Source organism: Brachionichthys hirsutus, chromosome 11 (assembly GCF_040956055.1).
Source record: "Brachionichthys hirsutus isolate HB-005 chromosome 11, CSIRO-AGI_Bhir_v1, whole genome shotgun sequence".
NCBI classification, from domain to species: domain Eukaryota; kingdom Metazoa; phylum Chordata; class Actinopteri; order Lophiiformes; family Brachionichthyidae; genus Brachionichthys; species Brachionichthys hirsutus.
This window is the reverse complement of record NC_090907.1, coordinates 6860381-6882553: the sequence shown is the minus strand read 5'-3', so window position 1 is coordinate 6882553 and position 22173 is coordinate 6860381. Positions and strand designations below refer to the sequence as shown.

The 22173-nt window shown below is 43.3% G+C and overlaps 1 protein-coding gene across 1 annotated transcript in view; it reads right to left on the bottom strand.

Annotated features, from left to right (window-relative positions):
• Positions 1–550: 550 nt before the first annotated feature.
• Positions 551–22173, bottom strand: part of ncam1b (neural cell adhesion molecule 1b) — a 58738-nt gene continuing 37115 nt past the window's right edge. Inside the window, exons 10-22 of the mRNA XM_068745763.1 lie at positions 21811–21840; positions 18053–18203; positions 16976–17163; positions 16554–16650; positions 15108–15284; positions 14664–14795; positions 13266–13298; positions 8859–8983; positions 8023–8203; positions 5858–6059; positions 4360–4476; positions 2676–3656; positions 551–671 (exon numbers count right to left, since the gene is read on the bottom strand). Coding sequence (XP_068601864.1) covers positions 551–671; positions 2676–3656; positions 4360–4476; positions 5858–6059; positions 8023–8203; positions 8859–8983; positions 13266–13298; positions 14664–14795; positions 15108–15284; positions 16554–16650; positions 16976–17163; positions 18053–18203; positions 21811–21840 — 2535 coding nt within the window. The remainder of the gene's footprint in view (positions 672–2675; positions 3657–4359; positions 4477–5857; positions 6060–8022; positions 8204–8858; positions 8984–13265; positions 13299–14663; positions 14796–15107; positions 15285–16553; positions 16651–16975; positions 17164–18052; positions 18204–21810; positions 21841–22173) is intronic.

Sequence of the window (22173 nt, the reverse complement as noted above, 5' to 3'; positions counted from 1 at the left end):
AAACCATAAAGCTTGGAAACAAAGCTTCACAACCACTTTCTGGTCAGACATGCAGAACAAGCTATTTAATGAGTAGCCCATAAATAAAAAAACAAATGCAAGCAGTTCTACATTTGAACATGAACATAACAAAAATAATTTCTATATATAGTCAGGTTTTTTTTTTGTCTTCTTTTACATTTCTGTTAATTTGGATCTTGTGTGCGATTCCAACTGAAGATAAGACGCCGATTGAAACGAGACTGAATCGAGTCTGATTTCAACGATCATGATTCGGAGATATTCCTCGTTCCTGACCGGTCAAATAAAATAACACTAAAAAAATAAAATCAATCTCTGGAGCTCTATGGATGAACTCCTGGGTGTAACGGTGAACGTTTGATGCATGAAGCACAAAGTGCACTCCAACGGATCGACACATGCATGTAGATTTTAAATATGTACTTAAGGGCACTGGAAATAAAAAAAAAAAAACTTCTGTGGTATTTCTCATTTGATGCTGCTGCAAAAAACAAGATTTGGGCCGGGCTGGGGTTTCCCCATTTACCCATCATGCTTTGCTCGCAGTGCTATTTGTCTGTATGATTCTGTTGTGTTCTGCAGCGATCTCCGTCAGGGCGTTTGATACATCTTCCTCCTCCGGTTTGCCTTTGTCTTCAGAAAAAATCTTCCTGCAATGAGGGGGAAAAAAAAAAAAAGAGAGGACGGAGCAAAAATTAGAACTCTGGTCACCTTCGGCAGGAAAGGGAAAATTTCTCGGCAAACAAGCACCCAAGTCGAACAGAAATGTAACCATTTATTCTTAAAGTCACCTTCACCCGATATGTAAGAAGACGTTCTTTTCCATCTTTTTACATATTTCTTCACCACCTTAACAACACTCTAGAAAACAAACGTATAATGATAGAGCCATCCTGCATCAGACAGCCTTCCCGGTCTGAAACAAACACACTGAATCGCTGCGTTTAGCTCTTCTTCAGAGAGAATATGAACGCACAGTAAAGTCATCCCCGGGACTGTGACAGCCATGTTCGTCTCAAAGTAACGACTCGCAGGGTCTAAATCCTGCCTGCAGCTCCCCTCTTCTGCCTGGACTCTGCTCTCTTTAGCAGAGCTGCAGAGTAGGTGAGGATTCAGGCAACACTCAGACGCACACATTTACTGCCCAACTCATCTTGTGACTCACATGTAGCCCCTTTCAGACATGAACATCAATGCAATCTCTGCTCGGATGACAGCGTTTTGTACGGTGTCCTTTCATGGCTTTATTCAGACACGGCAGGCTCGTGGAGGAAAAGGCCTCATTCTTGTGAGCCATGGATGATGCAGAGAAAGTGGAAACAGTGCTGGAGTTATTCAATAAATGCTACTTGTGTCACCATTTATTGCAGAATTACAGTCAATATGTCAACATGCAGCTCTTTCTAAAGCCTTATTTTGTTCGGGTTCATTGTTTTCCGTGAATGAAAATCAAAAAGCCTGCAGGTCTGCTTTCTGCTGTTGCAGGAGGGTTTCCACCTCCACAGAGCGGGGGAAGCTTTTATCAGCGTTTGTTTGTCCATTGTCAGGATCACAACAGATTAAAAAGTTATCAACGGATTTCAATGACATTTTTGGGGGGAATTGGGGGTGGGGGAGGGTTAGGTCTGACCTGAGGAACAATCCAGAGGATGCTGGCGGATCATTATCTGATCCCAGAATTCTTCAAAATGCTTCCGTTTCTACATTATGGGAAAAAGATGCTTAGACAAAAACAACACAATGACATCAACATTGAGCTCATCTGAATCAAAGTCACTTTCCAGATTCAGAATGTTTGACGTTTCTATTCATTTAAATAAATGATTTACGTTGAGATCAAGTTGCAGCTGAAGCGGCGCTGATTTCTTCAGAGCCGAACGCTGCAGTAAAATTCTTATAATTTCCTGAATAACTAGCTAATTAATAATGAAACCAATAGATTCCCGATTTTAAGGGTAGGTTTTTGCCATATGAGGGTCAGAATTTTTTGTTTTCTGAGGACCAGCTCACGCTCATTGTTTAAAAGAAAACACTTCCATCATCATCATCAGGTGTTGCCTGGCAACATTGGTTAATTCATTAATTAACTGCTGCTTTGGAAAGATAGACTCAAGGGTGGGATGGAGCGCTGGTTATAGATGGGTGTGTGTGTGTGTGTGTGTGTTCCGGCCCCGTTTCCTCTCTCCCCTCTGCACCAATCAGGGCCCAGTGTCAGGCGGTGTTTCCCTGAACACACTCAGGAAACAAACTAACAGTTTTTGATTAGATTTAATAAAATGATTTTACGCCTGCACTGTGTCGGACAGCTTACAGAAATAATGCTGGGTCTGCTTGACTTTATGTGACTGACGCGTTAATATTCCGTCACTATCGCGCCAGAGAGGGGCGTGTCTGAAAGGGGCGTGTCTGAAAGGGGCTCCGCTATTGTCATGCTCATCACTGCAAAAACCCACAATGGTTACACACAAGCTTGAAAAAACGGAACCATCACACTGTGCTGTCACGACTAATTACCCAGAGCCGTTACCAATTTACCAGTACAATATTTCATATTGCGTGGTCAATGGTAAGATGCGGTGGTGAATGAATGGGCATACACGTTACACACTCACACACACACTAACACACAGATAAACCTCTAGAGGGAGCCGTACTCATCGTTGACAGGAGGAGCCATCTTGGCCAGAGTCTCTGATGCCTCCAGGACTGGGCCTGAGTGGGGGCGGTCTGCTCCGTCGCCATTGGGCAGAGAGGGGGCGGAAGGCGGGCTCTCTAAGCTAAAGAGGTCTGAAGGTGTCACAGAGGGTCTTTCTGTCCCGTTTGTCAGCTCAAAGTCTAAATCTGCACTCTTGGGTCCCGTGGCAGGTGCTAGGAAGTCATAGGTATCTGACAGCGATGAGAGGAGGTCATTTGAGGTCGGGGTCTCCAGACCGCCGGGGGCGGGAGCAGAAGTAATAGCAGTGATTGGTAAAGGAGAGGGGACATCCGCGGGCCCTTCAGCATCCAGGACTTTAGGAGCACCGTGGAACGCTGAAGGAGCGTTGTTACCAACGGATCGGTCATCAGCCGGGTTTGGGTCGGGGTCAGTTTGCGCTGGCGACTCAGCGTGTGGCTGGGTGGAAAACGTGGCGACCGGCGGGCTTGGAGCAGGTTTCTTGATGTCGAGGGAAGGAGAGGATGGTGAAGAGGCTGTCGCTAGGGGAGATACAGAAGGGCTACCTTTAGCATTCAGAGCGGCGAGCTTAGGAGAGTGTCTACGCTTTGGTGGTATCGGTACCCCAGATTTCTGAGCCTTAATCTGTTCAGGAGGAGGAGTGGGCATTTTCTCCTTCTCCTCGGGGGGGCTCCCTCCTCTTTGCTCTACTAAAGAGGCCACCTTAGCTTCGACGGCCGATGTGGAGATGGCATGATTCGGCGGGGCGGCGTTCGACTCTGGAGTCGGGGCCGGAGCCGGGACGGGAGTGGGCGAGGGGCCCGAGGGGTCATTGGCAGGGGTGGGCAGGCTACAAGTGAGGGTGGTGGTCTCGCTAGAGGGGCTGTCCTGAGCGGGGTCAATAGATGCAGTGGCTGTGTCAGAGTTGGTGGCTACGGAGGAGAGCGTGTCCAGTGCCAGAGCAGCAGTGTAAGCCGCCAGCCTGAGAGAGCAGGGAGAGAACAGAGACACACAGACTAGACACCAGGGTGACTGTGACGGGGGGTGGGGGGGTCTGCACGGCAGCATGCAGGGGGTTAGTTGGCTTCAGAAATTGACACAAACATAGACAAAGCAACTGAAATCAAAACAGCTAGTAAGCCTAGTGAGGAAAAAGAAAAAGAGGGCATCATGCTGTGAGTGGACATTAAAGGACTGTCCAATGCAGACACTGACATGGAGAACACCGACTAGCAGAACTGATGAACTCGTTTAACAAGCACCGGCCGTCCCGCAGGAAACTACAGCACCACATAGAACCACCTCGAAGGGTTAAACAGTACCAGTGACAATCGCAAACTGTGTAATCTAATTTTTCCAGTCCTCTGGTATGAGATGGGCTCGCTGAGGTTGTCCAATGGCTTCATGTGAGTTGACCACACGTCTGTGTCTTTAACTGGTATTGCTTCAGCCTTGATACGAGACAGAAAAATCTCTCCAATGGCTGGAGCGGAGAGACAAAGTGCATTGCTGCCTCTCAGATAGAGTAAAAACAGAAAAGCGACGAGGGTCAGTGGACTCCACTCAAGAATGTCCTGGACGTCTGAATCGTTCAAGTGTCAAATTTCGTCCCCTCCGGTTGAAGGAGAGTTATTCTTTGAAGTGGAGTGCAGTGTAAACAGTCAGAAAAGTCACTCGCTACTCACTCTGGCTCCGTGAGGGGCGTCGTCTCGTTGGGTTCCGTCGGGCCTGCTGCATTATGGTTGGCCGTGCACTCGTCCTCGGTTCTCACCTCAACTATCGGCTCTTTTGACTCGTCCTTCCTGTAGAAAAGAGAGACAACTGTTTGCTAACGCAGCAGCAGAAGAAGAAGGTGAGACAATAAGAGTAAACACAGATGAGAATAAATAAAATCACTTCTCTACTCAATCACAGACTCCATATTCGAGTTGGCAAACGCAGGTGAAGAAGCACGGCTGTCCTTCAGCGAATCAATGCACGACAAGGCGACCTCCCACTCAAATGGATTTAAAACGGCCTGATTGCACACATTAGAGTGTTTGTTGTACAATTTCCCACTTAACTCCAGCATCGTTCATATTTTCACTGAAGGATAAAGCCACTCTAAAAACGTCGTCTCATTTATGGACCCGTTTTATTGATTTGTGTGTTTTTCCTCTGAACAGACCATAATGCACTGCTGTCACCAGACACTGAGTGTTGACTTTCTCGAGAGGCAGTACTCTGCTGCTCTTAATGGAAAAGTCGTCCCCTGTTGTCCCTTTCTCCATTCGCCTAAACTTAAAACGAAGTTGTCGGCCCTTGAGAGGCCTTATTGGGGATGTAGTGAGCCGCGCATTTAAGCACAAGTAGGGTAGACGGAGGCCAAATGTAAACACAAAGTTAAATTGGATCATCTAGAACCAGAACAAAAAAGGAAGACATTTAACGTCACAAATTGATTCCCATAAACAGGACTATTATGATTTTTTTTACTTAAAATGATTTTAATCTACATTTAGTTATTCACCTTTAGAACTGGAAATATGTTATCTTGCATAAACTGATCACAGGTTCAAAAGAATAGAGGACAACAATCATTTTTGAGCTGCTGAATTCTGCACCTCGTTCACATCTTCATCACACGATGCAACAGAAATCACCTTAAGATCAGCATCGTCAAACAAATGAGCTTGTGTTGTCACTTCCTGACGTGTCTTCATATATAATCATTAAAGCTGATTCGCATCAGAGAGGAAGAAGACATGCATCTTCATCCAGAGAATAGAGTTCCACTCCAGTATCTGAATCACGTTCAGACAAGGTCACAAAGCGTCAGGAGTGATTTTTAAATATCTTGATGCAACGGTGAAGATTAGACTCAAAACATCATCTTTTTATTCTTATACTACAATTATTTTTTTTACATTAGCACAATCAATTCTCATTGTACGGCCAAAATTATGTTTTCTGAGGTCCAATCCCCGGATTTCACAATTACACTCGTGTCCAAGCTTTATGAAAGTCGCTCCTTGCGAGGGACCGCGTGACCCTTTACCTCTAAAATCTGATCAGTTCGTCTTCGGGTAAACCTTTTTTACTTAAGCCAAATATGAAGAAAATCAGCATATATGAAAAGTAAATCATCAAAGCTTGATTTTCAAGTTCCATCTGGGTGCCAGAGTCGTGATCATCGGCACTCACATGAAAGCGGCCTTGCCTTCCTCCAGGTTGTGCCCTTTGGTCCCCGTGCCAGATTTGCCACAGAGGCACATGATGAGGCCACATCTGTTGACGAAGTAACAGGTGACATCCACCGCCAGCAGCAGGAGTATGAACGCCACGACAAGGATCCCTGCCCACAGCATGATGCCCATGGAGAGCGCCGCCTCGTCGCCCAAATCTGCTACACGGGAAGGGAGAAGGAAAGTCGTGAGCAGCTGCAGCGCTCCGCATCTTTAGCAGCAGCCACCGACAGCTCGGTGAAATGTGGCTATTCTACAGAAACCACGAACAGGCGCACAAAACCAAGACGACTCACCTGCGCCGCGCTCAAGTTGTCTCAGCGGGAACTTAGCCGCAAAGTGGATGCGATTATGTGGAGACTCGTGCTCAGTTATTTGTAGCTCTGTTTTACATGAAGAATTTATATGCAAACATTTATTTAGCCCATTTATTTAGTATTAGAAAGAAAAGCCGAGCAACGTTTCCACTTAGCTGCGAGTTACCCAAAGAAATAGAGGACAAAATAAACAGGAGGCTTTTCACAAATGGTTCATGATATATTGATGCAGTTTGTGTGAAGTTCAGTTCAATTATAGCTGCAGGAAAAACAGGTTCTCTCTTCATTCATTTAAGCTCTTGCTACCAACAATTAGTGGAATATATATATATATATATATATAATTATTCGATACAGAGAATCACTTGTCCTAGTTGTCAGCACAAAAAAATACATTTCCTTATAATTATTTTTTGCATTTCGTCAATATTAGCATCATGAAGAATTTCCAGTTAGGCGTCTCTGTTCAATAATGTAAACATTAATGTTATAAACCTTTACAGTACATATGCATCATTTTGTGAGCGATTAAAGAATACAAAAGCCTTCATCCTACTTCAAATGCTATTTTTTTAATATAACCTTGTGTTAAAACCTGCCGCTAGCTCTCCGTTCGCTGGTGCCAATGGCTAGCTGTGCTAGTGCTGAGCAGAGCCTGCAGGAGGTGGAGGATTTCTACCGCCTTTGGTTCAAAGCGGGGTCATTTTGTGACTTATAACAGAAAAGTGTCCGTCACGGAGAAAGTCTGTTTTACAAGCGTCCAGAGAGACAGCCAAGCCAGAGAAAGGCAAGCTCTCCTCCACGGTCATGGCGAAATTCACCACAAAAACTACGAGAGCTGGAACACGATGATGAGGGACAAGATGACTGATGCCAAAGTGCATGAGACGGATGAACAGCCCTGAGTGGCTGACGGACGGGGCAGAACACACCACAGTGCACACAGGTCGGGACGGAAACGTTCACGTGATCCACCGCACCAATGTCCAGGACCAGGCATGAGAGCGGGACGATAGAGAGAAGGGGACACAGACAGAAAAGAAGAGAGAGAAAAGGGAGATGAAGGGTAACCAACAGGGAAAAAGAGAAGGGCGGGGAAAACAGAGGAAGAGAGAGTGAAAATGTGTCAGGTTTGAAAACAAAAAAAATAAAAAGCCACTTTCATGCATTGACAGAGGAAAAGAAAATACATGAGCACCTAAAATAGAAAAAGCACAGCACAAAGGGGAAAGCTCGAGCGTGGCGGCTGGATGGCGGCACAGCGGGGGTGGGGGTGGGGGGTGCGGAAAAGCTTTAGATTGGAAAATGAACTAGAAAGGAAGCGATATGGAGACGGTTTGCTGAGATGATTCAGCGAAGCGCTGCTTTAGTTCATGGGAATCTGACAACCTGGTTAGTTTCGGTACGGCTGGTTCTAAAAAGCCTTTAGCCGCTGCTGGGAGTCGATCAGTGGCTATTAGGGGTAAAATTAGAGGCTGTTTCCATAAAGAGACAAACAAGAAGAGCTTCTGTTCAGAAAATGTATGGAAAAGCTACAGCCATTAGGAGGCAATCATTTGATCCTCTGTGAAAAGAGCCTGTCCCAGTTCATGGAGCACAAACTCAAGCTCTTTCAGCGAGGGCTGTCACAGCTCTAGAGTGGAAAATCATTTCCGTCTCAGCGCCGCCCAGGAAATGTGTTTTTCTGTCTCGATTTATTTCGTTGTCATTCACCTTTTAGAGCCAGAGTTAAAAAAATGGAGCATGAAGTCCTGGTCTTTGAGCATTGAGTTTGGCTCTGACTCTTTTGGCTCCTGAGGAGGGGTACCTGGGATGGCGTCAGGCTGGGGGGACGTCCTGAAGGACATAGTGGCTGGCTGGGACTTGCCCTTCATATTCTCCGCCACAACGTAGACGTTGTACTCCGTGTCCCAGTCCAACTCGCTCAGGACCATGTAGCTGCTGCCGCTGGGGAGCCGGATCTCTGGTTTCCACTCTGGAGCCTCTAACTGCAGACACACGGAGAGATGCACGGGGAACCATTATGGCTGCCGATTACCACCGCCGAGGCGGGGCTTATGTCATCTCTGGTGTTGCTTGGTTTGTTTGTCTGTTAGCAAAATAACTCAAACAGTCATGTAGGGTGGGGATCTCCATCCACCACCGAATTTCATCTGGATTGGATCCAGAATGATGTTAGGAAAAATTGGAAGAGGATGGAATTGTTTATTTCTCAAGGGGCCATCTTCAAATGTCCTTCTCGGGCAAACGGTCATTAAAAAGCAGGACATTCTCCTATACGAGCAGCCATTAGGAAGCCGAATTTAGAATTAAGGAGCTTAATTAGAACTGTCATTAAATTTCATGATACTCATCGATGATTAATCTGCCAGTTAAGATCTTGATCGACTGATTAATTAATCCTTTGGGAGATAAAATGCCAGAGAAAACTTGACAAATAGCTTAATTTTCCCTGAAATACAGAAATATCTATTCACTTTATGTCATAAAAAATAAAAAATAAATCCAAGAAATAGTCTTAAGTGGGAGGAAAGATGTGTCAGATTCTTGGCACGGTGCATAAAAAGTACTTAAATGATCCATCATTTATCACATCCTCAGGTGACAGACACTAATCATTTCAGCTCGAGGAGTCGTACTCACGGCTTTATAGCCGACGAGGTAATGCATGATGGGCAAGCCGCCGTCGTCCTGCTTGATCCAGCTGACTTTGAGGGAGTTGCCTTTGGGATGAAGTGCCCCTTCCAGTTTGGGAGAATTTGGATTTCCTGCAGTTGCACAGGAGCAGGAGTTTTTTTTTTTAAGAACTCATTTGGACGGTGCTGTAAAGTACAGGGTCACTGTCACCTATCCTTTAGTACCTTTACGATTATTGAGAAAAGAAAACTAAATCCTAAAATAAATGTCGCAGGTTTGAAACCAACATCTTTGTTGTTGTCTTTTTGAATCACTTTCCATTCCTTAGTCGCATCTCAAGTCAGACCAATTACCAAATCACATACTTGTCTGATTCAGTGAGAGCTGCTGAGTGACATTCAATAAGACACATAAAGTGTCTGACTGACATTTCACGAGCCAGACAGGAGACGCGTTTTGGATTCGCCTCTCACAGATTTATAGATTTGTCAGTGAAGTAAAACACATTCTTATATATATATAGTTTCAATTTCTCAAATATGTTTGACAATTTTCTATGATCAATGTTAAGCACAACAAAATGAATGTAAAACTGAACTATATTAAACCGATTTATTGAGCTAAAGACTTTCTTTTGCTCTTCATCACTGTTGTGTTTTAGCCTGTTACGTAATAATCCAAGGCACTGTGATAATCTCCTATAAAGACGCATCATGTTTCGGGCTGCATTTATTTATTGCTGCTGCTCTGTCACTGAGGCCCAGCTGTTTGTAGCCATAATACCAAGAGAATCTTCATGACTTTATACAATTTAAAATAAACTGAAGTTCTGGTGTTTTCTACAAACCTCAAAGCACCTACATACAATTAAATAATTAATAAATGAATAATCTTTTACTCTATTGTGAATCTGCTTCTTTACAACACTTAACTGTGTGGTCTCCTCGAGTCTTAAATATAACTGTCTTCTTCTCTTGAGCAAAGAAGCTGTAGCACGTCTACAACAAGCTTAAAATTTGCTCCCGACTGTAATTAAAACAGGCTCTGGCTTCCTGTCAAATTAAAATGGAAATCCGACTCCTGTCAAATGCACAAGAGAGTGTTTTGCGATTTGGCTCCAACACATAATCAAGGAGTTATTGAACCACTGAAGATTCAGGTTTCACATTCCAAGTTGAAAGTGATCAAGCAGCCGCTGTTCTGGTTCCTAAAAAAAGAATCTCAGCCTGCAAGGCAGATCAGAAAACACTTTGAAATGTTATCTCAAGACCGAATCGTTCTCATAAAGATTTGCTTTTATGCAGTTTTTGCTCTTCTTAAAAAATGTACTTTGTTGCAACATATAAAGTACACAGTACTGCATCTCTGGCTTGGAAAAATACAGACAACAAGAAAGAGGTGAACGATTGTTAGTGTTCATATTGATGTTGCTTTCCTGTACCTGTATCTAAGTTAGTTGATTTCAACTTTAAATTTAAGCGACTGTTAACCATGATGACATCGAGGACATGATGCACAGGTTAGCTATTGGTCCGAGCATGAATATTAAAGGCGACTGAGAATCACGGCCTCATTTATAAAGACTGACCCTCTATTTTGTGTAAGTAATTACCTCCGCCAAGAAGGCATTTTCTGTCTGATAACGAGATAACTCACAGAGTTAAAGAAAGATATGGATGACATTTTCAGGAAATGTTGGGAATGTTACCAGGAAGAGTTGATTACATTTTAGCCATGGTCCAGAAGAGATCCTGGATTCTGGATCATTGCCAAACTGACATTGCAGTCAATGGAGCTTCACAATTTGTTCCTCGTTTATGGATGTTGTACACAAAGTGTAAAGACACCAAGAACAATTTAGAACCTTTTGATGATCCAGATCACGATGTGGATGGTGTAAATCCAAGTACAAGGGGAATGAGCTGCTTGGCGGAGGTCTGCGCTGTATTTCTAGTTATTTCTAATATCTCACATGGAAATGATCTCATGTGCGAAGTCGAGACGTTCTTCACCTAGTTTTAAGGAAATATGTGGTTCAGCTCTATGGACATTGTGGTAGAAACCTATTGTTGATACCAGCCATATATTTATCTTTATGCTCCATCTTTCTCCACAGCAGTCTGAATGTTTGGGCAACCTACTGTTTATTCCACTCAGTAATGTTACAGTGAATATGTTTTCCCTGTCCTCAGTCTTCAACCGTTTGAAGTCTGATCTCTTTTGGACTTTTGCTAATCCTGGCTGAAGCCTCATATGTGCTTTTACAGTGCTGGAAAAAAAAAATGCAGTTTTTCAAGAATGATTTAATCTACAAAGGGGAAAAAAACTATTTTAAAACCTACCTGGCCCCATGTGAAAAAGTAATTGCCCCCCTCCTGTAAGTCCTGAATTAACTGTAATTGACTTTATTGTTTTGGAAAGATGTTTTGTTTTGCTGACCACACCCAGACTTGATTACTGACAGAGCTGTTGACTAAAGAATTCACTGAAATGAATCTTGCCTGATAAAGTGAGGTAGGCTAAAATACCTTAAAAAAGCAAGAGCTCAGCCCAATATATATATATAAATAAAAGAGAAACAAAGTCATTGACATCTATCAGGCTGGAAAGGGTTACAACGGCTTTTTTTTAAGGCCTTGGGACTCCAGTGAACCGCGGTGAGAGCCATTATCAACAATTGGAGAGAACTTGGAACAGTAATGAACCTTCCCAGGAGTGTCTCGGCTGCCAAAATGACTCAAAGAGCACATCAACGACTCATCCAAGGGGCCACAAAAGAACCCAGAGAAACATCTGAAGCACTGCAGGCCCCACTCGCCTCACTTCAGGTCAGACTCTATAATTAGACGAAAATGGCATCCATGGGAGAGTTCCAAGATGAAAACCACTGCGGCACAAACAGAAACACAAAGGCTTGTGCCACATCGGCTAACAATCTAGTGATGCTCTCTGAGACGAATGGGAAAACATTCTGTGGACTGACGAGAACAAAGCAGAATTTTTTTAGACATCTAGAATACTGATAACTGATGGGACCTTGAATTCTGTCCTCTAACCGAAAACAGGGCTAACCGCTACGGCACAACGACACCCTACTTGTATAATCTTTTTCCTAAATTAAAGTTAAGATGATCTGAAATATTTAAGTTTGAGAAACCAGTAAAATCAGAATAAATCCATCAACACTTTTTTTTACAGCACTGTTTATACGGGGGAGGGGGGGGGGGGGTCTCAAAGCATGTGCCGGCAAATAACATTAATCAGCGATTCATAAATCAAAGGTCAGAAGCTACAGATGGGATTCTGAAAACCTGCCTGAGGGAGGTTTTTCCATGTTGACCACCTTCTAAATGGAACATGAGCGTCAACACGAGTATTAATCCAAGAGCGTTTTTATAAATGAGGCCCAAGAGTAAACAGAAAATGAGCGGTTTGTGTGCAGGTCGGTCGGGCGGACATCGATTACATTTCTCCAGTGATTAGGGGAAACTATTTGTTACACACTTGATTTATGGTAACACATCCTCAGAGGAGGAGCGGGAACACCCCTTCAGGTAGCGGGCTATCAATACTAACCGAGTGTTGCTGATATTAAACACGCCAGACTGTTATATACTACTGTTCTATTACCGTGGCGACAGCTCTGACTCTCTCGTTTATCCTGCTGAGACTCGTCTACATGACTGATCAACAGGACTGAGGCAGACAGACGGTACACGGTTGCATAAAAGCTTATTGTTAATGCGCTGCTCGGCTGGGACGTCGTCCCGCTGCAGTTACAGATCTTTAGTCAGACAGCGAGTTACCTTCTGCAGAGTGGAGCAGGATCATTGGAACCAAAGCCAATTAACAATCTCAGCCATGTGACATGACACACAAACGTTAGAAAGAAAAAGAGGCACAAGAAAAATAAAACACACATACAAGACAGATCTGGAGCTGGAGGACAATGACAGAGTCACAATAACCAATAACTGAGGATAGCACATATGCTCATTGGGGTCTAAATGTTAAAAAGGGGAGTCGAAAGAACAGCTTTATTCTCTTGACTCTGGATAATTAAAATCTGCAAAGCAACTATAATTAATCAGTGCTGATAGGCCTGATCCAAATGCAAACATTCCAACCAGGGTTGATGCATCTGGAATAAAGAGATCTGGATATAAAGTAATTCATAATACTGTCAGAAGCCACAAATCCAAATGACAATTTAGATGCTAATTCCAGGAATTCCTTGCATTTAAGATAAATCCAGACAAGGTCACAGTTCCAAGAGAGCTGTACAGGTTTTGGCACTCTTTACAGTTATCACAAACGCTGCTAATCAGCAGGGATGTCGGGTTATCATGTGGGGATGGGAAAGTGCTAGAGCAATCTCAACTAATCATCTATTATCATCACTACAGAACAAACCTGTGTCTTCAGAGAAGAAATGAAAAATGCCATCTAGAGACGCAGCAGAGGAGATATCAGGTAATCAGAATGGGCCGTCTGCACAGTGAATTTCTCTAATAACACTTCGCTGAAGAGCGCAGACTCGCCTCACACCAGGAAAGGAAGGGGAAGTCATTCCATTAACGACTGATGGAAAATAACGGCAGCGCATGTTAAACTGAAAGGGCTCGTATGAGCTGCTGCAAAAAAAGGGGGGCATGATGTGACAAGAGTTTTCTGAAGTGGTCTTCCTGGTAACCTTCCAGGTAGTGTCCTCTATTTTTAATTATCCAACCATAAAATGTTTGCGTGAAAATGGTAAGACAACATTTTGATGTGTCCTTCTGCCTCAAGGAAAAAAAAAACACAAACAGTATGTAATAACAGACGCAAACACTCATTGATTGGATTTGCTTAATTTCATTGCATCACCGTGTGTAATGACAATAAAGTGCTATTCTATTCTACTGAATAGAGTTAAAGGGAGTAGAAGGCAGGGTTGAATCATGGAGGATAACGCTCTGGCAGTGCATTCGCCATATCTTAAAGATCTACCTTAATGTGCTGATTGGATTGGAATCAAACGAGTGACAGAAAACAAAACACCACCTTCGACACAGCAGGTGGATGTTAAAATAAAAGCAGAAAAAAGATGAAGCACTTACTTTTGTAAGCGCCGCCTGACGGATGCAACAGACAGACGAGCAAACAAATAGACGTCAATGCTTGGAACGACAAAATGAACATACGAGATGATCAGAATGTGGACAACTGAGTCAGCGCTGGGATCAGTTATGACACATCCAGAGTGACCTGAGGAGGCGGTGGGTTCTCCTACCGAAAACATGCATTCCCAGCCAACAGAGGGGGCTACAAACCAAGTAATGCGGCTGAGCTTGCCTGCAAGGCAGCGCTGAAAGGACAACTGTTTAAGATTCTAAATCACCGTTTCCAGGCTCAAACTGAGAATGAAATTCTGTCCACCCACAGATTTCAGCTGATTGTTTAACTGATCCAAGCGTGTCTTATCATAAAGTGCTTGGAGTAAATGACAAACATGTTTATTTATTTATTTATTGTGAATTCAGAGTCACTCCATGGAACAAGCGCAAAGTCCCAAAAAAGGAGGTTAATGAGTCACTTCCTGTTTTCGGTTTTACCCCCTGAAGTTTAAAAGAGGGTGACCGAGAATGAAAAGACACTCTGGGAAGCTATTGTGAGGCCGTCTTAACAGACTCACTGCTGACTTTTGTGTTGCTGTCTAGCAGCCTCCAAACTCTTCCCCTCAGTGAGATTTTACGGCTCGGTGAAGGGACGGCCTTCGAGGAGAGAGGGGTAAAAAGAGCCCGTGAAAACTTCCCGACAAGAGCCACTTACGGACAGGCAGCGTCTTGAAGAACTCTGTGGAGCTGCTTTCGCCTTCCCCCTTGCCATTGATGGCTGACAGTTTCACTTCATAGCTGGTCTCTGGCCACAGGCCTCTGATAATCGCTTCACTGATGGAGCCTGCTTCAGTAAATCAGGGGAGGTGAAATCCCAACACCGAGATCAGTTTGATTAGCAGCGAAACAAACACAGGCCCTGTTCATACAGTACTTGTGTAATAAATTCTGTCACGTGTAGATACTGATTAGCTTAATTATTCTTTCATTCAGACAATAAATACGTACATTAAAGCTTGAGACCCAGAGATACACAGAAATCAAATCGTCTTGAATCATGAAACCTGGGCATGGAAATCACATCTTAAATCACACAAAGCCTTCAACTACAATCGACCTGCGATCCTTCATCTTTTTGAGAATGTATTTCTGCTCTTACCGTCCACGACTTCGTAGACCTCGGTTAGCCAGCGGCCTCTGCCTCTGCTTGGAGCTCTCCACTCCGCCCTGTATTTCAGGACAGGGACCCCTCCCGTGGACTCGGGCTCCTCAAACTGGATGTGCGCCGTTGTGGAGAACGGTCTCACCTCACTGATGTTGGGAGCTGACGGCACCTCTGTTTAAACAGAGGAGACAGAAACCATAAGACTGCAGCACGCTGATGCCGTCAGGCCGGAGCGTCCGTCACACCAGCCAAACAAACTCCCAGCTGGTCGTGATACAAATGCAAGTTCTCAAGCTCTGAATGGCACCGACCGCTGACTCGTCAGAAAATACAAATACAGGCATCCAGTTTTTCCTCTAATTCAAGTACAAAACCAAAGCTCTCACTTTTCTTGGCTCCAGTGGTCAGAAAATATCGAAGCACTGTTTGATTTGGGGTCAACGATGATGTCATAGTTATGACGATGATGTCATAGTTATGACATCATCGTTGCATCTACTCCCAGGAGGAGATACTACAGGTGCTCAGAATTTCCTCTACCACAAAACACAGATGCGCACTAAAACGGAGGGGTATACACAGGTACTGTAACACATGATCCGAGTGGTGTTTTAAGTAAGAAACTTATTACATATTTTGGGGATTTTAGACCAAATATAAAGTGTAAATGAAAGACTGGCCAGAACAACTAAATGTCGTCTTTCCCACCGCTGCACTGTATTTGACTGAAAACAACATTGTTAACTGCGATTGGCCACATAATGGCGTCTGCTCAGACTTCACACAGTGATGCATTTAAATCACTTTGATCTTTGGATGTGCGAAAGCTCACTGTGGTCACTCATCTCGTGCTCTGCGGGAAGAATGTGCTGCTCTCTATTCATTTACCTCAGATTGTTGGTTAAGACTGGCATTATCTCCCTTCTCTATAATCCATTTGTCTAATGGGGTATTTTCAGTTTGTGGTGGTGTTGACGTGATAAATAATCTTTTCATTCATAGTACACACAAACAACAACCTTGGATCTCGACAACAATATATAGTGCTGTATTTAGTGTTTCAAGGGAAAATTGAAAAAAAGAAGAAAAAAACAGGGAAAATGTGTGGAAATGCTGTGAAGTTGTTAACATGGCCATCTAAATGCACCATCCATCACACACCTAGGTAGATGCTGTGGTCTAGAGTGTTTTGTACATGGGAGAAATGTCTGATCCTGAAGCCTGCAGCCAGACGTGTCCCTCGCAAATTGATTTATGTGCCGTGAAATGCATCACAATAATTTATTTGATATCCCCAAAATATAAAAATGTCCACCTATCCTGAGATTCAGATTCAGAATACTTTATACTATATATTCAGACACCCCTTTCAATCCTTTAAATGTTGATCACGCTGGAATTTCAGACACAAATAACGAATCCCTACGAAGCCCAACTGACCGGCCTGAATGAGGATGAACTCCTTGGACTCCGTGCCCATCGCGTTTGACGCCGTGCAGTTATAGCTCCCAAAGTCGTTTTCAGATTTGGGGTTAATCTGGAGAAGAAAAAAAAAGGTGCAGGGGGAGAAAAGAAAAGGGAAGCAAACATATGAAGGGCAGCGTACGAAACGGAACAAACTTGTGTGTCAAACACTATGAAGGTGACCTTTTATTTGTACATTAGAGCCGTCTATTTTTATTTGTAGCTCTGAGCGTTTCTGCTGCTGAATTATTCATTGTGTTTCCCCACAATGATGCTGAAAGAGGACCCTTCACTTCAAGTGTATGCTCATGAAATCCTGATAAAATAAAGAACCCGTGTGTGTTTACCATGGTTTGACACGGTTAAATGTGTGTGGGTGTGTGTGCGTGTGTGTTCACCTGAAGGTAGCTGGATAATAGACTCCTGAAGATCTTAATGTTGGTGGTGTTTGTGTTGGGGAGTTGCAGACCATCTCTCAGCCACACAATGGAAACATCATTTGGATGAGCCTTGACCTCGCAGCTGATGTTGACTGCATTTCCCTCCCAGGTGTAAACGGCCACCGCGCCGTGGATCTTAGGGGGATCTAGTGGGGGGGGGGGGGGATGCATTTAATATGGACATTCTGCTTAAACAGTGCTTTGGGACCAGACCAGGTATTATCATGTATCTATCAAAACACTATATCTGGCATTAAACAGCACCTCCACAGTCAATGAAGAGAGGAACAACTTTACAAGAAGGCATACATAATCAAGGATCTATTAGTCAGCATGACATGATGCTAATTGTTTCTCCTAATTCAACAACTCTCAATACTAAGTGATTCTTCTAAGGGAGTCTGGGGTAGTTTTCACACCGGGTTACCGTCAAAATAATTCATGAAGTTAGTGTAAATGGAACAATCAGGTGAAACAACAGCTGTTAAATGGAATAAACAGACCAGAAAGAAGGAAACAACTTACACGTAGCGTTTAGTGTCAAACTTAGAAGAAGGCACTGGTGGTTTTAAATGTGCTGTAGCTGCAAACTTCACAAAACTTCTCCTGACTCGACAACTCTTGAAACTGTGATTTTTTTAACGGTTGACTGGGGACAGTGCAGTTAGGAAGCCTGTGATGAAGTCAGTCATTGTGCAATTCATAAAGCCCGTTGTCAAGGACGTCACTCAAGTCGGCAGTCCGTCAGTCTGGCCCAGAAAACAATAGGGTGAAAGAAAGAATATGACTGCATGCAGCCTGGACCGCCATGCGGTCTGGACGATCAGATTTCAGACTGTGTCCTCAATGCGTCCTGTGTGCATTCAGACCGAACCATTTGCAAGGGAATCCACTCAGGATGCATGATACCAGATCTGAAGAGGGGAAATTTGATCGTAGCCCCATATGGCCAGGAAATGCACGTTTCATTCAGATCTCCAACAGCAAGATGTTTTTGTCATGAGCAAAAGCGCTTCATTGTTCAGGAATACTCACAGCGGACCTCTAGATACGCCGACTGATCGTCCTCTCCGATGGCGCTGCGTGCCGTGCAGAGGTACCGCCCAGCGTCTGTATATCTGACATACTTCAGCGTAAGGGAGGACACACGGGCATCACTCCTCACCACTACATTCCCATCCAGACTCTAAACGAGAGGGGAAATCACCACGGTTTAGTCACATTATTGTCTGCAGCAACATTTATACTTTTATTATCTATGGGGCGCAGTTCTGCAGAAAGATGTGTGACCTGAAGACATGAGAAGAAAGCCTTCTTTTAATAAGCAAAACTGAAAAAGGCGAGATACGGATGTGGAAACAGAGACACAGCTGACAGGAAAGCAGAGTTGATCAATAATTGATGCCAGAAGGCACTAGAAAGCCACCTAGAAATGTTCACACAGGAGGCTTAGCAACGTATGAAATAAGCCGACGCACGACACCAGACAGCGGCGTCACGTTAAAAGCCACGCTTTGCAGCTTCACCTCGAGGACACTTGCGGTTCAGTGTCATTGCAAATGACAGCGAGTTCATCGCCTGTGGTGATTTGTTGCCCGATCAGTTGCTTGTGAAAACTCCACTGAGTGAAGTTACTAAGCATTTGACAGCAGGAAAATAACAGATGGCTAATGAAATGTGCGAAAGACCTTCCTTCACTGGAGGTGCCCGCTTTCATCATCTCGCTGCCACGACCAATAAGAAGCTCACTGACCTTCAGACTTAACTCATTGGGTTGATGTGGGTGCTGATGTCATGTGACGCTAAACGCTGGGTGTCCGCATTCTCCGTTTGAAGAGCGGTGCCATTAGTTTAAACATGAATAAAGCGAATCGTAAAAGACGGCTTTATTCAAACGGAAGGTTCGGATGAGCTTTAGCATCCGAGCGAAGCGTTAGAAAATGTGCCTCTCAACAAATTAGGTATCAAATGCAGTCAAAAAGCTCGCGGGTCACTTTATGAATATGGGACGAGTGAGTGTCTCTCAACAGTGCTCCATTCTACAGGCTCTTGTGTTTCTGTGAATCGTGCCTTTCACAAGGTGCTGCAGAAATGAATATCTCAGGCCGTCCTATTGGTTGCTTTTGTGGCTTTAATCCAAGCTGCAGGGATAACAATGGCATGGATGCTTTTACACATATTGAATTAGACCCAGTGTGGGTAGCCATGTAAAAGAAACCCTTGTTAGTTTGTATTCAGATTCAATAGACAAAGCATTTTGGGGGGCATTCATTATGCATGACCGGTAGCGAGACCAGACACACACTTACGTAACACACAACCCTTTTATTCTGACCCATGTGCAGAAAGCATTCTGCCTCAACCCATGCGGCGTTGCCTCCGAGCCACATGTTAATGCTGCCGCATCATCGGAACGCTTCACCAATAAACTATAAACGCAGCATCAGAATGTCGCCGAAGCCAGAGGAACAAAAGTAATTTCTCAGAGGCTACAATCACTAAATGAAGCTCATTAAAGGACTTTCAACGGAAACAAGACGACAAGGGCTTTTTTGAAATGCTCCTCTTAGACAGGATGTGTGACTTTATTTGTACTGTAATACATGCTACTGTGTGACTGTACTTGTACTCTAACATTCTATCTAATAAATATATTCATTCATTCATGATGAATAAATACCAGAGGAACATGCATGTTCACCACAGTTTAATATTGGGGTTCGTTATCTTTTTATCGGCGTCTATTTTCAATACAAATACCTAATGCATGATGATGATGATGAATATATTTATTAGATAGAATGTTAGAGTACAAGTACAGTCACACAGTAGCATGTATTACAGTACAAATAACATCAAACATCCTGTCTAAGAGGAGCATTTCAAAAAAGCCCTTGCGGGCTTGTTTCCGTTGAAAGTCCTTCGTACATAAATCATCCACAAATAACAATACAAATAAAAATAAAACCAATATTAAATTACGCAATTGATGCAACATCAGTTTCTCTTGGTAACCTCTGATCATTATTGAGAAACAGATGCAAACCAATTTTACACGTCTGTAAAATCCATTTTAAAGCAGAAGAGGGAAGCAAATGATGACTAAGCTCCTATAATAGATCAAACCAGACTGACAGCAGAGCACTCGAGCAGCTTCCACGGCTTTACCAGCAGAAGAAAGGGATGCTGCTGAACATATCAGAGCATAACATCGGGAATACACTAAGGACATGCTAAACTCTAGTCTCACCAAATCTTAACTGGTCTATGTGAATTCCCCCCGAACATGGCGTCCTTTCTGCTGCCTGCTTAAATGAGCATTCAGCTGCCTACGCATTTGTGAATGCTCAGCATGATCGTATTCTTCCTCTGTTCCTGCTCATCTCCCAGACAACAACGGACTAAATTGGCGTGCAGGTAGACATTAAATCCCTATCGTTATGCCAGGAAGTGTCAATTGTTCTCAAGCGATCCATTAATACAAAGGAATGTATGCACAACGTGAAAACAGGAGAAATGCTGCAAATATGCTGTTGAGACATCATTTAACAAAAAATATGGTTTAGAAAATAAGGTGGCTTGGAATAGGTCGGTTTATTAGCCATGTGCCTTCTTGTTTAGCTAAAAAGAAACTAGGATACATCTTACACGGTTTGGGGTCGGCTTATTTTTAGAATAAGCTAAATAATACATTTTACTCACTTGTGTTTAGCAAGTCTAAACAAATAGTGAGAAATGCTACTTTAACAGGTTTTATGTAGGAAGTGCCACTATGCGCTGATCAATTTTACACGAGTAATTACTGTCAGCATGCGCCTGATGAGGAAAGATCCTTCTCATCCCCCATAGTGAGTAGTTTTATTAGAGACATCTTGTAATCACAGATGTTATTAATGAAAGTCAGATGTTTAATGATTAGTGGAAAAATCAGATGCAAAAAAAAAAAAGAAAACAAGCCTGATGGGAAGTGCCTCCTCTGTTTGAGGTATTAAATAGTATCACGTACAGAGCAACAAGAGTAGCAAGGACAACGCCTCCACCTGATCTTGCAGACTGATTAGCCTAACATTGAAGACACTTCCTGACAGCCACAAAGATAAATCTGTACCTTTTTTATCTAATGTGGTGCATTCAAAGCTACTCTTGGAGATGGCAAAGTGGTATTTCTCAGTTTTCTCACATAAGTAAAACCCATTTTTCTTCGTGCAGTAAGCGGCGGAACAGCTTATGCGCGCGCTTCTGCCAATTTTCATCGTCTTTCAGGAGCGCTCTCCGGCTCCGACGCTGCACCGCAGCACAAAGAGATTTTTCTTATCCTCTCACTTTCACGCTGATAAATTGAGAGTGTAGATAACTAGAGCATATCCCAAAGTACCTTTTCATATTATGATAAAGAATAGGCAGAGAGCCCAATGAGATGTGGTGAGTGGGAGATTTTCCTCAACAAGAAAACAGGTTGACAAATTACAAATATAATTAGCATGAAAGCCATAAATTATCAGCAACCAGGAATGATACAAATCTTATTGAAGCAGGCATAGCTCTTGCACTGACTTATCTTAGCAGCTTATCATAAAGGTCTGTAGCAAGCGTCTGTATGTACAGTTTACAATCGAGAGCACAAGAGAAAACCGAGACAAAGACTTCCCCACTGGCCTGAATCATTCTGTATTTATACTCTTCCTGACCCTATTTGATCACAAAGTCTGTTCTGCATCCATCCAGAATTGAATTAGACTCCCCTGACATGAAAGATGGATGGGTAGTAGGAAAAAGTCATGCATTTAGAATACCTTGTGCTGCTCAGGCCGAGTCCATGACGCCTGTAGAGGACAGAGAAACAACAACAAAGACAAAGCAATTCTCAGATGGTAGTCCTCATTCAGGAAAAACCAGGATTCTTCACACTGCATGCAAGTAATACGGGTCCAGTTGATTATTAAGGGTCCTTGAGCTGCACGTATTGTGTTAATCAGCAGATATACTAAGATTTTTGATTTCCCCTCTGGGGAAGCCATGTGACATTTCGGTTGTAAATAATGGTGTGTTGCAAAAAATAACAAAATCAACAATCAACAAAAAACCCAAAATAAAGTGGGTTAGGGTTAGCGTTATGCCTCATATTGTAGGCATAATGCTGAAAGATAAGAGGGAAA